The sequence below is a fragment of the Portunus trituberculatus genome, chromosome 29 (genome assembly GCF_017591435.1).
Source record: "Portunus trituberculatus isolate SZX2019 chromosome 29, ASM1759143v1, whole genome shotgun sequence".
In the NCBI taxonomy this organism is placed as follows: Eukaryota; Metazoa; Arthropoda; class Malacostraca; order Decapoda; family Portunidae; genus Portunus; species Portunus trituberculatus.
Window position 1 is genome coordinate 10,372,904 of NC_059283.1, and position 13,128 is coordinate 10,386,031.

General features: G+C 40.5%; 1 protein-coding gene across 2 annotated transcripts in view; it reads right to left on the reverse strand.

Moving 5' to 3' along the window:
* Nucleotides 1-12,467, reverse strand: part of LOC123510609 (lachesin-like) — a 170,638-nt gene extending 158,171 nt beyond the window's left edge. Inside the window, exon 1 of one of the 2 annotated variants that reach the window (XM_045265890.1) lies at nt 12,121-12,466. In XM_045265890.1, coding sequence (XP_045121825.1) covers nt 12,121-12,280 — 160 coding nt within the window. In that variant the 5' untranslated portion in view covers nt 12,281-12,466. Of the gene's footprint in view, nt 1-12,120 lie in introns of both variants that reach the window. The other variant, XM_045265891.1, reaches the window with a different exon arrangement.
* Nucleotides 12,468-13,128: the final 661 nt, after the last annotated feature.

A 13,128-nucleotide genomic window follows, 5' to 3' on the forward strand; every position in this document is an offset into this window, starting at 1 on the left:
TGCCTTACAGATTATACTAACAACACACACACACACACACACACACACACACACACACACAGAGAGAGAGAGAGAGAGAGAGAGAGAGAGAGAGAGAGAGAGAGAGAGAGAGAGAGAGAGAGAGAGAGAGAGAGAGAGAGAGAGAGAGAGAGAGAGAGAATGGGAACGGAGAAGAAATTAAACAAACTGTAACACTGTAGGCAAGACTGTAGAGAAAGTGTTGCCAACTTATGTCAACAACAACAACAACAACAACAACAACAACAACAACAACGATAACAATAATAAAAAAAATAAAATAATAATAATAATAATAATAATAATAATAATAATAATAATAATAATAATAATAATAATAATAATAATAATAATAATAATAATAATAATAATGAATCAATCCCCTGTATAGAAAAATAATAAATTAACGAATGCATATATCAATTAATGAACCCTGATAGCTTTTCTTTTATGTGAAACTACCGTTACGTGTATCATAGTGACAGTGACCTTTGCACAAACAACAATGGCCTGAATAAGGTAGAAATAATTGATACAACAATGCGCAAACATACACAAAAAATTCACTCAGTATCCTTGTTTTTTTTTCGTGACAAACTTGAATGTTGAGATCCTTGTTGCATTGTATTTCTGTCTAGGTATCACAAAACGTCGCAATTGAGAACCTAAACAGAATACAATAATAACTACAAAAACTCTCTGCCCTCTGAATGTACGACAGTAATCTACATATGAACTTTTGAACTTTTCTTCCGGTCTAAGTCAAAGAGCAGAGATATGAAGGTTCTCTACGGCTCTCTAACGCAAAAGTTAACCAGGTACTCTCAATCATTCATACCTTTCTCTGGTAAACTCTGGAACTCCCTGTCTGCTTCTTTCGTCTTCCTACGACTTGACTTCTTTTAAAAGGGAGGTTTCAAGTCATCTGTTCCTTAATTTTAGCTAATTCTCTACTACTCTTTAAGGGAACCAGCACTTCAAGTGGGCCTTTTTTTTATATTTTATTGCCCTTGGCTGGTTTCTCTTCTGCATAAAAAAAAAAAAAGACACGAATGGTTGGCACGCGATGTGACAGCCTTGTCGCTTGTCTTGTGAAGAAAAAAATCTGGTATTGATACTCTGAATTGCGGGACTGCGAAGACAAAAACTGTGAACATTGGCAATTGATTGATTAATTGTTTGATTGAATGAATAGAAGAAAAATAACGAAGAGTGAAAAGACGCAGCCATAGAGGGAGTCGAAAAGAGAGCAATATAAAGGTTGAAAAATAAGACAAGAAAGAGATCAATAAAGTGAAATAAAAAATGTCATACGGTCATTAGTGGCAAGAGAGTGGAAAGGATATCGGCAGAAGAATCTTTCTGGATTTATTGTGATGCTTATTACGTAACTAGAAAGATCTTCACCCACACAAACTATACGGGATCCTGACTAACTCAGTACTCGAGGTGTTCACTGCACAGTACTTCTCCGTGTTGCTGCCACCTCACACCCGGAATAACCTGACCTTACCGGGGCCAGGAAGGGTGTGGTGTGGGCGATTCACGCGTCAAGAACACAGGGCTGGCAGCAACACGCGGCCAAGTGAACAGGAAGGTAAATAACGTCCTTGTTTCATCACCAAATCAAAAGACATTCAAAAGCCAAGCAGCCACATACAACAACTGACAATTCTGGAACAAATAAGACAAAGGATTGCAATATGAGTGAGAGAGGGAGATCGCCATGTGCCTGTCGACTGAACGTGACATAACGCGGGACAGGAACAGACAGACACTCGAACAGTCAACAACCCAAGCGCCACGTAAGGCTGGACTCACTATCATAGTATCAAGTCACCCACAAAAGAAATGTTTCGCTATTTTTCATTCGTAAGTAATTCCAATTGACATAAAATTCACATATTCAGTGTTAATCACGGAAGTTTTCTATTCTTGTCATCGCCAGAGAAAAATATCTTTACTTAATACACACGCACACAAAGACACAATCTCTCTCTCTCTCTCTCTCTCTCTCTCTCTCTCTCTCTCTCTCTCTCTCTCTCTCTCTCTCTCTCAAATAACACAAGTTATTACTTTGAGGGGACATTGATTTTAGTTTCTAAGAACAAACTGTAAACAATGAGAGCGTCACGGGAGGAGGATGTCCGCCACACACACACACACACTGGCCACCTCTGAGGGGAGGACAGACAGGACACACACGGCGCTTCACCACCAAAGTTACCAGTAAGAAAAGTCATACGGCCATATTCAGAAACCCTTTGCCTTTTCACGACAATTTTTCAAGTCCCCTTTAAACAAGTAGCTGGGTTTTCAAGACAGTTTATCCATATGATCAATTAGATATCTTGCTAATCCATCACCAAAACCATAAAAAAAATACCCTTAAAAACATGAGTATCTTCAATTAGAGCTTTTGGAAATAGTCGTCGTGAGAGTGCAAAACGTTTCTGAATAGGGCTAATAATACGAAGGATCACAAAAGAACACAAAAGACAAACCAAAATAGATCTGCTTTCAACGAGGATGTTTGCGGTCTGCTGTAACTATACTACCTAATAGAAAGTAAGAAACGCAGTACAGTGCAGGCGAAGGTGTCTCACTCCTCACTCTCTCCAGTCGCACGTGGCAGGAAGTTATGATAGTCCAAGTACCTCTAAGTAACTATTTCATTGCGTAACTATCTCTGTGCCATCAACGAATTACTATTGTCAGAGAGAGAGAGAGAGAGAGAGAAGGGGAAGGGAAGGAAGAACAAAAGTGGAACTAACTATAGAAGAGAGAAGGGGAAAGAAACGAAAAAAAAAAAACAGAGGTAAAGAATAAGAGAAAAATAGCGAGGAATGAAAAGACTTAAAGAAAATAAGTGGAAAAAGAGAGCCAGGTACTATGAGGGCCAAAAATTAAGAGAAGGAAAAGAGAAAGAAAGAGAGAATAAGATAAAGCGAGTGAGAGAGGAGGAAAGAGAAGAAGATAGATAAGATAGAGGATGATAATATAAAGACGAATATTACACACGGAGAAAAGATAAGATAAAAGAAGGAAAGATAAAGAGACGGAAAAGAAATGAAAGAAAGAAAGAAGAGACAGAAAATGAAAATGACGAAGATGAAAATAATTTAAGACGAATGAAGGAAACAGGGAAAGAAGGAGAAAGGAGAGAAGGATGAAAGGAACGAAGGAAGGCAGGAGGGAGAAGAGGAAGAAGAGGAGGAGGACGAGGAGGAGGAGGAGGAGGAGGGCCGCCACTCAACCCAGCAAAATGGCGGACGCAAACCTGTTCCAGTGGCGAGTGAAGGACCTAAACTCCTTCCTTCCTTCCTTCTTTCTTCCTTCTTTCCTTCCTTCCTTCCTTACTCGCTTTCTTTCTTCCTTCATATTTCGTTTTCATACTTTTTCTTCCTTCCTTCTTTTATTCCTCCATTTCTTCCTTCCTTCCTTCCTTCCTCGCCTTTTTTCTTCCTTCATATTTAGTTTTCTTGCTTCCTTCATTCACTTCCTCTTCAATCCTTTGTTCTTTCTTTCTTTCCTTCCTTTCATCCTCCATTTCTTCCTTCCTTCCTTCCTTGTCTCCTTTTCTTCCTTCCTTCCTTCCTTCCTTCCTTCCTTCCTTCCTTCCTTCTTTTCTTCCTGCATTTCTTCCTTCATTCCTTCTTCCTTTGATTTCTTTCTTCCTTCCTTCCTTCATGTCTTCCTTCCTTCCTTCCTTCCTTCCTTCCTTCCTTCAATGACTATTTACTTTGCTTCCTCTTCGATTTTTCTTTTATTTCGTTGTCCTCATCTTTTGTTTCCTTCATTATTCTTCCTCCTTGTTTCTATTATTCTTCCATGATTCGTTATAGGAGGAGGAGGAGGAGGAGGAGGAGGAGGAGGAGGAGGAGGAGGAGGAGGAGGAGAAGGAGGAGAAGGAGAAGGAGAAGGAGAAGGAAAAGGAGAAGGAAAAGGAGGAGGAGGAGGAGGAGGAGGAGGAGGAGGAGGAGGAGGAGGAGGAGGAGGAGGAACAAGAACAAGAACAAGAAGAACAAGAAAAGAAGAAGAAAAATGATGATTATAATGATGATGATGAAGATAATGAACAAATATTAACAACAGCAACAACAATGACAACAACAACAACAACGCGTAGGAAGATTAAAACCAATATTCGAGGAGAGAGAGAGAGAGAGAGAGAGAGAGAGAGAGAGAGAGAGAGAGAGAGAGCTCAGAAGTTGCATTTATTTACACACACAAACATTCTCAACTAACGGAGGAATATGGCTTTATAAATACACTGATCGTCCCACTTGCGGAAAAAGAGAAGGAGGGGAACGGAAAGCCGACCCAAAATGAACACGAGGCGAGCAAAGATAGAAGTGTTGTCACCAGTGAGTGTTAACCTTTTCATTGCTATGACGCGTTTCCATATGCATTCTTCTTACTATTTAGTGATTTTACACACCTTCAAAAACTCATGTGGGGATTAAAATAGTGAAGACTGTGGCCATTAATCTTCTGACCTCCATAGACCTTTCCCAATGAAATTAATATCGTCTAATTCCATCCAAATTCATGGTAAAAATGCGTCCCAGTATACTGAAGGGGTTACGAGGGAAGAGAGAAACATTTGAATAGAACAGCGCATATGGGAAGCTCCAGAGAGAGAGAGAGAGAGAGAGAGAGAGAGAGAGAGAGAGATTGAGGACGAAATGAAACAAACGTCCTCTCGTAATATCAAACCTCAACACAAACCCACGACCTTCACACGACAATTTCACACACAACCCTGCAATATCCCTCGCCTTACCAATACTTTCCTTACCAAAACAGATTCCCTGAGCAGCTGTACAGGTAAAAGAAGGCGAGAAATTAAACGCTGACCTGCACTTGCTTAGAGTTCTGTTACATTTCCACTTGTCACGCTTGTAATCGCTGGCAGGGGAAAGCTACATGCGAGAGAACGTACATGGCTTCTAGCGGCGCGAGAAACATAAACGCAACTCAGAAATACGACTAGTGAGTGGTTAATATACATGTGTAGTCTGTGCCCGCAGGTGTGTGTGTGTGTGTGTGTGTGTGTGTGTGTGTGTGTGTGTGTGTGTGTGTGTGTGTGTGTGTGTGTGTGTGTGTGTGTGTGTGTGTGTGTGTTCCTATTTTTCTCTTCTTAATGTACCTTTCACTCCCTTTTTTTTTTTCCTTTTTTTCTTTTAATAGTTTTTCAGTGTATCATTCCAACACTGTTCTATGTATTCGCTCTCTCTCTCTCTCTCTCTCTCTCTCTCTCTCTCTCTCTCTCTCTCTCTCTCTCTCTCTCTCTCTCTCCCCCCCACACACACACACACACACACACACACACACACACACATGACTATAACAGATGTATTTAAATCAGTCTTTTCTTTTTTATTACACTATTGATTTTAGCAAAGCATTTACCACATTTTTGTTCAAAGAGAAGCAGGAAAAATATTAATTCACTACACATTTCAACATCCCAAATTGAATCTTATGTCTGGATTATCACTCACATAAATCCGTAAGTGCCTCTCACATTTCATGCATTTGGTCTCCGTTACACGCCTCTAATAAATCATGGTGTTTAATTCTGGCTTCTAATAACTATTACTAATACGTTTTTTTTTTTTTTTATGATTAATATATTGAGGTGTTTCTCTCTCTCTCTCTCTCTCTCTCTCTCTCTCTCTCTCTCTCTCTCTCTATCGGATCTGAGCAGTTCATTTTAGTATTTTTTTATTATTTTTAGTAGTAGTAGTAGTAGTAGTAGTAGTAGTAGTAGTAGTAGTAGTAGTAGTAGTAGTAGTAGTAGTAGTAGACGCAGAAGCAGACGCAGAAGCAGAAGCAGAAGCAGAAGCAGAAGCAGAAGCAGAAGCAGCAGGAGCAGAAGCAGCAGGAGCAGCAGCAGCAGTAGTAGGGGAACACTCGTCTTGTACACAATCTGCTTTGGAGGAAATTTAGCGGGAAAGGCTGAGCCGTCTTTGACATTGCCGTACTTTGGAACAAATTGTCGGAGTTGGTCAGCAGGAAGGATCACAGCAAGAATTCCCGGCAGTGTGTGCTTCGATCCTTCACGCGAGTGGGATTAGCGAGGCATCAGTGGGGTCCATCAGGGATCACGGCGATTACACCTGCATTAAGTACCAAGGAAGCCTTGCCGTGTGATGAAGGTGTAGAGAAAGAGGCCTTGGAAACACGGTAATTTTTCCCACTGAACATTTTCCCCACCTAACGTTTCCCCGCTTCCTAATTCCACATTATATTCCTCTATGGACATTTTTCTCTAGGAACATTTTCCCCGTCTGAATGAATCAATAGTGGCAGGTTTGCGTTATAGCGAAACACTTCCCGGAACTATTGTGGTTAATTTTGTTACGTTCGGCCAGGTGAAGAGGAGGGAAGTGTAACACAGAGAAATGTTTCTGGAGAAAAGTGTCCAGCGGAAAGCGAGTCATGAGGAGAGTGTGGGACGGGTGTATCTGCAGGGGTATGTACATGTCTATAGAAGGCACATGTATGGCTGCGGGTCGGGCGTCGTGCAGTGCTGTGAACCGCATCGTCGCCCGCCGGCCCTCTCGTCGCCGGCTGCAGCCCCGCTAAGCACACAACATTACATCCGTCACACTGACGGACTATTTTCTTTCCGTATTAATATTAAACATTTCATTTTTACGCGTGTATGTCATTGCTGTCTCCATTTTTTATTCAACTAACCCTAATATAAATGTCACGTGCAGCCCGTTAATTCATTTTAGGAAATAACTGCAACGTTAATAACGTAATGACATGAAACAATATATACGATACTGAAAATAACATGTATGCAGAGTCTGGGGTGCTGGAGTGAGGAGGGGTATTTTTGAAGCACTAATAACGTTGATTCTATAACGGTGATGTGATCTGCGCAAACTGCAGTACACGATAGGGATAAGTTTGTACTCCATCATTGCTAAGATTGCGAAAGTGTGACGTGATCATCTACACCCGAGGACGAACATGAGAAATAGTAGAGAGTATTAGGATCCCATCGCAATATCATCGACATATTTCCTCGGTTTCGGTAAAACTTTTGAGTTTCGGTAGCGGTAATGATAGGAGCAAACTTCCCAGTGTCTCAAAGACCTACTCGCTGAGGCTCGTGTGTTCCATCATGACGCTACTGTGACGTGAGCGAGTCTTGCAACACTGGCGGCAAGGATCACTGCACACACAAGTTGCCTCCCTCACGCCGTCACTCATTTCCCTCACACGACACCAAAACTCGATCAATTAAGCAATCACCTTCTTTCAACCTTCCACTTCTCCACCTGCATCAAGTCCTCACAGGTACGCTGGATCTTTAAAATGTACTTTTCATCTGTATATTATTTTTTTAACACAAGTAAATGACCTTCTCAAATTACGAGCAATGTGTTTTCTGTTGATCCTTTCTTTAAGTTCACTTCTAAGTTGTTATTTCTACAGATAAACTCATTCCATGCAAGTAATATTTGTGCAAGGATGTGTTTCTTACAGGTATCACTACACTTTCTTTTTTATTTCTACGGTATTCTTCACAATGGACGTTTATTTTTCATTTCATTCTCTTCTAGTTTCTTTCTTTAAGTTTCTGAAGGTATGTTGTATATAAATATTGTACTGTGCTGTACTGTACTTGTTTCCAGTTATCTTACATTTTTTAGACCGGTAACGATATTCTTCACATGTTACTTCAATTGACATTTTACTGTTGTCTCTTTATTCGTGTACACTGTTTCACCGTCCAAGGACTCAACACTGTTAGAGTCACGTTATGTCTTGGCACACTGGAACCTTTGCCACGAGTGTTTTACCTTTGCAAAACAGTAAATTGCACTCTTGCAACTCATTCTCATGTTTTCTTAATGCTTCCCTTCATTTCTACACAATACTCTACAGAATGCATTTTTATGTAGAATATAGAATATGTGAATAAATAAATAAATAAATAAATAATATATATATATATATATATATATATATATATATATATATATATATATATATATATATATATATATATATATATATACACACACACACACACACACACACACACACACACACACACACACACACACACACACACTCACTCACACACACAGTTGTTGGATTGATCTGTTGTCATTACGTTTATAAAATCATAATCCTAACTTCGTCTTTTCTTTTTTTTTTTAGATAAGATCATGAAGATACTTACACGTATAAAATAATTGCACACTTTGTAGAATGAACAAAAACGATATGCAAAAAAAGAAAATAACTTCATAAAAACGAGGAAACTTACGAAACGGAAAAAATAATTAAGATAACAAAGAGAAACTAAAAATATAAGAAAATTATTTAAAAAAATGATGGCAAAACACTTACGAAGGGAAATACTTAGAGAACTGTGAGAAAATCTATAGAATGTGGGAAATGCTTTCATAATAATGGAAAACGCCGAGAGAGGGAAAACTTTAACAGGAAAACGCATTAAAAGAATAAAACACGTACAGCAAAAGGAAATACATAATGTGAGGAAACATTTACACGTAGAACGACAGAACATATTTATAGAATGGGAAAACTTTCAGAACTGGGAAAACATTAACGAGACGAAGGAAGATAATGAAACACTGTAGGAAACACTTGTGGAATGGGTCCAGAACAGTTGGTCCACTGATCGCTCATAAGGGTTTGTCGGATGCGGTACATTACTGTTTTCACGGCGACCTGTGACAAAGTAAACATCCTCCGATTGTATTCCTTTCCAAAAAAAATTCCTCAAAGCGTAGAGAGTAATGCCTGCTTTCTTATTTATACTAATGGATCAGATGGCTTCCTTTTGACGTCTTGACATAGATAGGGGCGCTCATTCAATAGCGGCATTTTATCGGTCAGGGCGGCGAGCGTATCAATGACACTTGCAAACGCTGCTATCTTCCATATTTTAATAATCAAGTCACTTTACGTGTATAAGCAATACTTTGGTCAAGTAATACGCTGAATGAACACTCATCATTTGATATGCAAAACCTTATAAAAACTCATGCATTAAATGACAGGCGGATTAATATTGCAACGAGAGAGAATATAGTGAACAATTTCATAAAGTACAAGACTGGTGAACCTGACATACTGTTGGTTAACAGGAAAAGTTCGTCACTTTATTCATGTATACTTCATACATGTACTATAGTTAAGTGAACGCAGTAAGCGAAATTAAGACAGCATGAAATTATTGTCCTACAACTAAAAATACAGTAAATACTAGTATGGAATGATTTGATTGAATATATATATAAGAGTGAGAGTATTGACTTAGTTACTTCATTTCTCTCGTATCTCAACAAATATGTACACGTGGCGGCTCACACGTCCGCCTCTGACCATCTGTTACTCACGCTGGCCTCGTTACTGCCCTCACTATTGGAACCGCCGACAACATCCGCACGCTCCCTTCCGCTCTTGCTTGTCTCCTATTTCTATATTCCCTCTGTCACTTTATACAATACTGTGTTTATAGGACAACTGCGACACTGTGTTTGTTTGGTGCTGACCGTGGCTCACCTGCTATCCACGACATCCTTACCGATTCTTACAACACGCTATATGGACAAACTAAACTCGTCTTGATACACACACCACCACATGTACTACAGCTAAATAAAACCTTTTCAGGGAACAAGAGACTCTTCTCATTTTCCTCCAATGCATGAGTAAAATATTACGAAAATTCATAGCTTTTAATTTGGACCGCTATCATTACGTCCTGGGACGTCGACAAACAAAAAGACAGCAAGTATCTTTAGATCTGTTGGCCATTACGAAACTACGTGTGATGAGCCATATTATGGACATGCAAGGTAGTGATGGTAAAACTGCCAGTTTTTCACTGCCCCTGATTTGCAACTCAACCTAAAATGTGACAAAGGCCAGTATTCTTTCATCAAAATATTTACAAACGCCAACGAGATGAGTAAGCAGCTTCTCAAGAATGTTTCTCCTTTTGATAATGTAGAAATTTTGTTATTCAGTCACTAGGACCATACAGACTTCCTTAAAAACCACTAAACATCAACTTTTGAAAGCAGTATAAGTGCGAGCAGAAATATCTCAGAATATTGCCCATACTTGAGTAACTTTCATTCACAAGACAGTGATGTTTCTCCATTCGTCTGACACACCAAGCATACATATCAGACTGTTTTGAAACTCGTCGCATAACAACTTGAAGAGCGACCAGGGAAGATCTTGGTGGAGGTGAGGATTGGAAGACAAACCCATTGCAATACTTATACCGAGACTTTTACCTGCACAGTGCAAAATGTCATTTATTTGATATGCTTTACGTACATAGCATGAATTCGTCTTTTGACTCCACATTACTAGAACTGAATGAACCATAATCTGAGACCTGGATCTAATTTTGAAACACTTCTGCGCCTCACCTCCACTATACTCTCAAAAGGCCTCAGATGAAACATGTTATTTTTTTAAGAACGCTTTCAAGATGCTTTCAAGGTTTTAGCAAGAAATGAATAAGATTTCTATACTAATGAAAGGAGAAACAGTGTTGATAAACGTACTAATCATCTCTGTGGTGATTGAAAACAGTCGTGTTGAGAGAGCGAGCAAAGTGTTTCTCAGAAGGGACGTGATATTGTGGAGAGAAGAGCAGCGTGTTGAATGCTGCGGTGTTGAGATGTGTACCAGGGTCCAGCGTGCTGACTGACTTTGAAATGATAATCGACGGGACAAGTTTATTTCGTCAGGTCACAAAACATTCATTAAGGATCATGTCGATAGAAATACACGGAACTGGCAAACTTACAACCCAAAGAGAAACTTTTTTCTTCTTGTCCTTTTTATGAGAGTAAATGGTTTAACACACACACACACACACACACACACACACACACACACACACACACACACACACACACGGAGAGAGAGAGAGAGAGAGAGAGAGAGAGAGAGAGAGAGAGAGAGAGAGAGAGAGAGAGAGAGAATGTAGCCTTATTATTCAGATCACTTTAATGAGTAAAAAATAAGTTGTGCGTTCTTTTAGATTAACTTTTAATCGTGATTTTATGTTCAGTGCATGGGAAAATATTTACCTGACTTAAAAAGAGATCACAAGCTGGGTTCATTCAATCATCTGCTTCGCTGCGTCTGAAGCACACTGTTTATTTCCAAGCCAGACACAATGATGCCATGAAAATCACCACACATTTATTCAGGGATTATGATCAAGAATTCTCTAGCACACTGACCAGTCCGGCGGGAGCTGAATCAGATCTGGGCTGTGTCACCAGAAATATAAATGAATTAATAAACTAAACATTAACAATAATAATTAAATAAAAAAAAAAATCAATGAAGATTGTACATGCAATATGCAGCTGAAAAGTTACCGTTTTATTCCACCAGTAAAGGAAAGATACAGCGTACCGCGAGGCTGGGGCGCAGACTGCAGCGTGCATAAGAGTAAGCTGCTCCTGTACTGTACGTGACCCTAATGAACGCTGACCTCAGCTGTCTACACGTGAGTCAGTTGCTGGAGACACTGAACATGATTTTCTGGGTCTGTGAAAAACGTAGTCAAGGAGTAACTTCTAATGCTTCACTAATTAAATGGCGAGCAGGAATCACTGGACGTTCGTGCTCCTGACGTAATAGGAAGGATGGAAAAATAATATTGAAAATAACGAGACAAGTTCAGCGACAAACAGTAATAACTGGAGAACACTCGCCCGTGGCGCCAACCTCTGACATTGCGTAAATGGTGGAACACAAAGTGAAAGGGAAAATAAATATATATTTTTTTTCTAATTACAAGTAATGAATGTAAAGACGTGACATGTCATCGCTCATAGGTAAGAAGTATGTGTCACCAAGTCATATCGTTCTGTATGAAGTGATCCTCGAACTCAGAGGTGAGACATGATAATAAATCGACAAAGAGCAACGTTTCTTTCGTTATTTTTTCTTCCTTTTTTTATGAAACGGTGATGTCGACAGAGCAACGAGCAAAGATATCAGAGCAATTAAGCCGGGCCTCTTGGAAAGAAACTCCACAATGCATGCAGGCGTTCCCTTCCTTACCTGGGGGATAAGTTCCGATATTGTTGTAGGAGGTGGCGGCGGACACCACTACCGACAGCACCAGGGAGGCGAAGAGACAACCTCCCGCCGGCACCATTGTCACTTCAAGGATGCTAATTAGATAATCTCCTTTTATACTTTGATTCTCACTTGCCACCATCCATTTCCTTATTCACACCATCTCGAGCCGCTCCGCAGGGCATGGTGGAAACTGCGGATTCCGTGCCTCGTTTCCGCCACGTGGCCGGGCGGGATGCGCACTCCGAGCGGCACTTGTCCGGGCTTCTGGTTTTGGCGCGTTGCTGCACCAGACTGACGCGCGCGACCAAGTTGAGCGCGGGAAAATGTTCGTCGGCATTCCTCGCTCCCGCCTGCCTGCGCACCAACCCTCGCCTCTTCCTCCATTCCGACGCACATCCCGCCCACCCCATAAATTATTCTCTCTGGTAACATAGCTCAGCCTGCTTGGCCGCCGTCTTTCAATTCACAGTCCTTGCAGATCTGTCTTCATATGAGGCGGGAGCAGAGGGCGGCCACTCCCTTCAGCCTCCACCTCTGGCATCTTGTAGCGACCTCACTGAACCAGTCCTCGCTGGTGTCTGTGTGTGTGTGTGTGTGTGTGTGTGTGCCCCTGTGTGTGTGTGTGTGTACTTCAACATCCCATCAAAAGTCAAACAAACGAGTACTATATAACAAAGGTTCATCAGATCTTGTTCTCTTTTGAAAGTTTCCTCCTCTTTGTGTTCTTTTTATTCTCCTAATTTATTTCTAATCATTTCTATCTGATCTTTTTTTTTTTCATGTACCTACAGTCATTGCCCCTTTTCCTCCATTCTCCTCCACCGCCAGTCTCTTCCTACTCTTCCTCCATACTCCTCCAAGGCGCCACTCTCTTCCTCCCCCTTTCCTCCATCTTCCTTTAACCTCGTTTCCTTCCTTTCCTCCATCCTCCTCCACCCTCTCTTCCTTTCCTTTCTCTACCCTGTTTCCTTTCCTTCCTCCATCCTC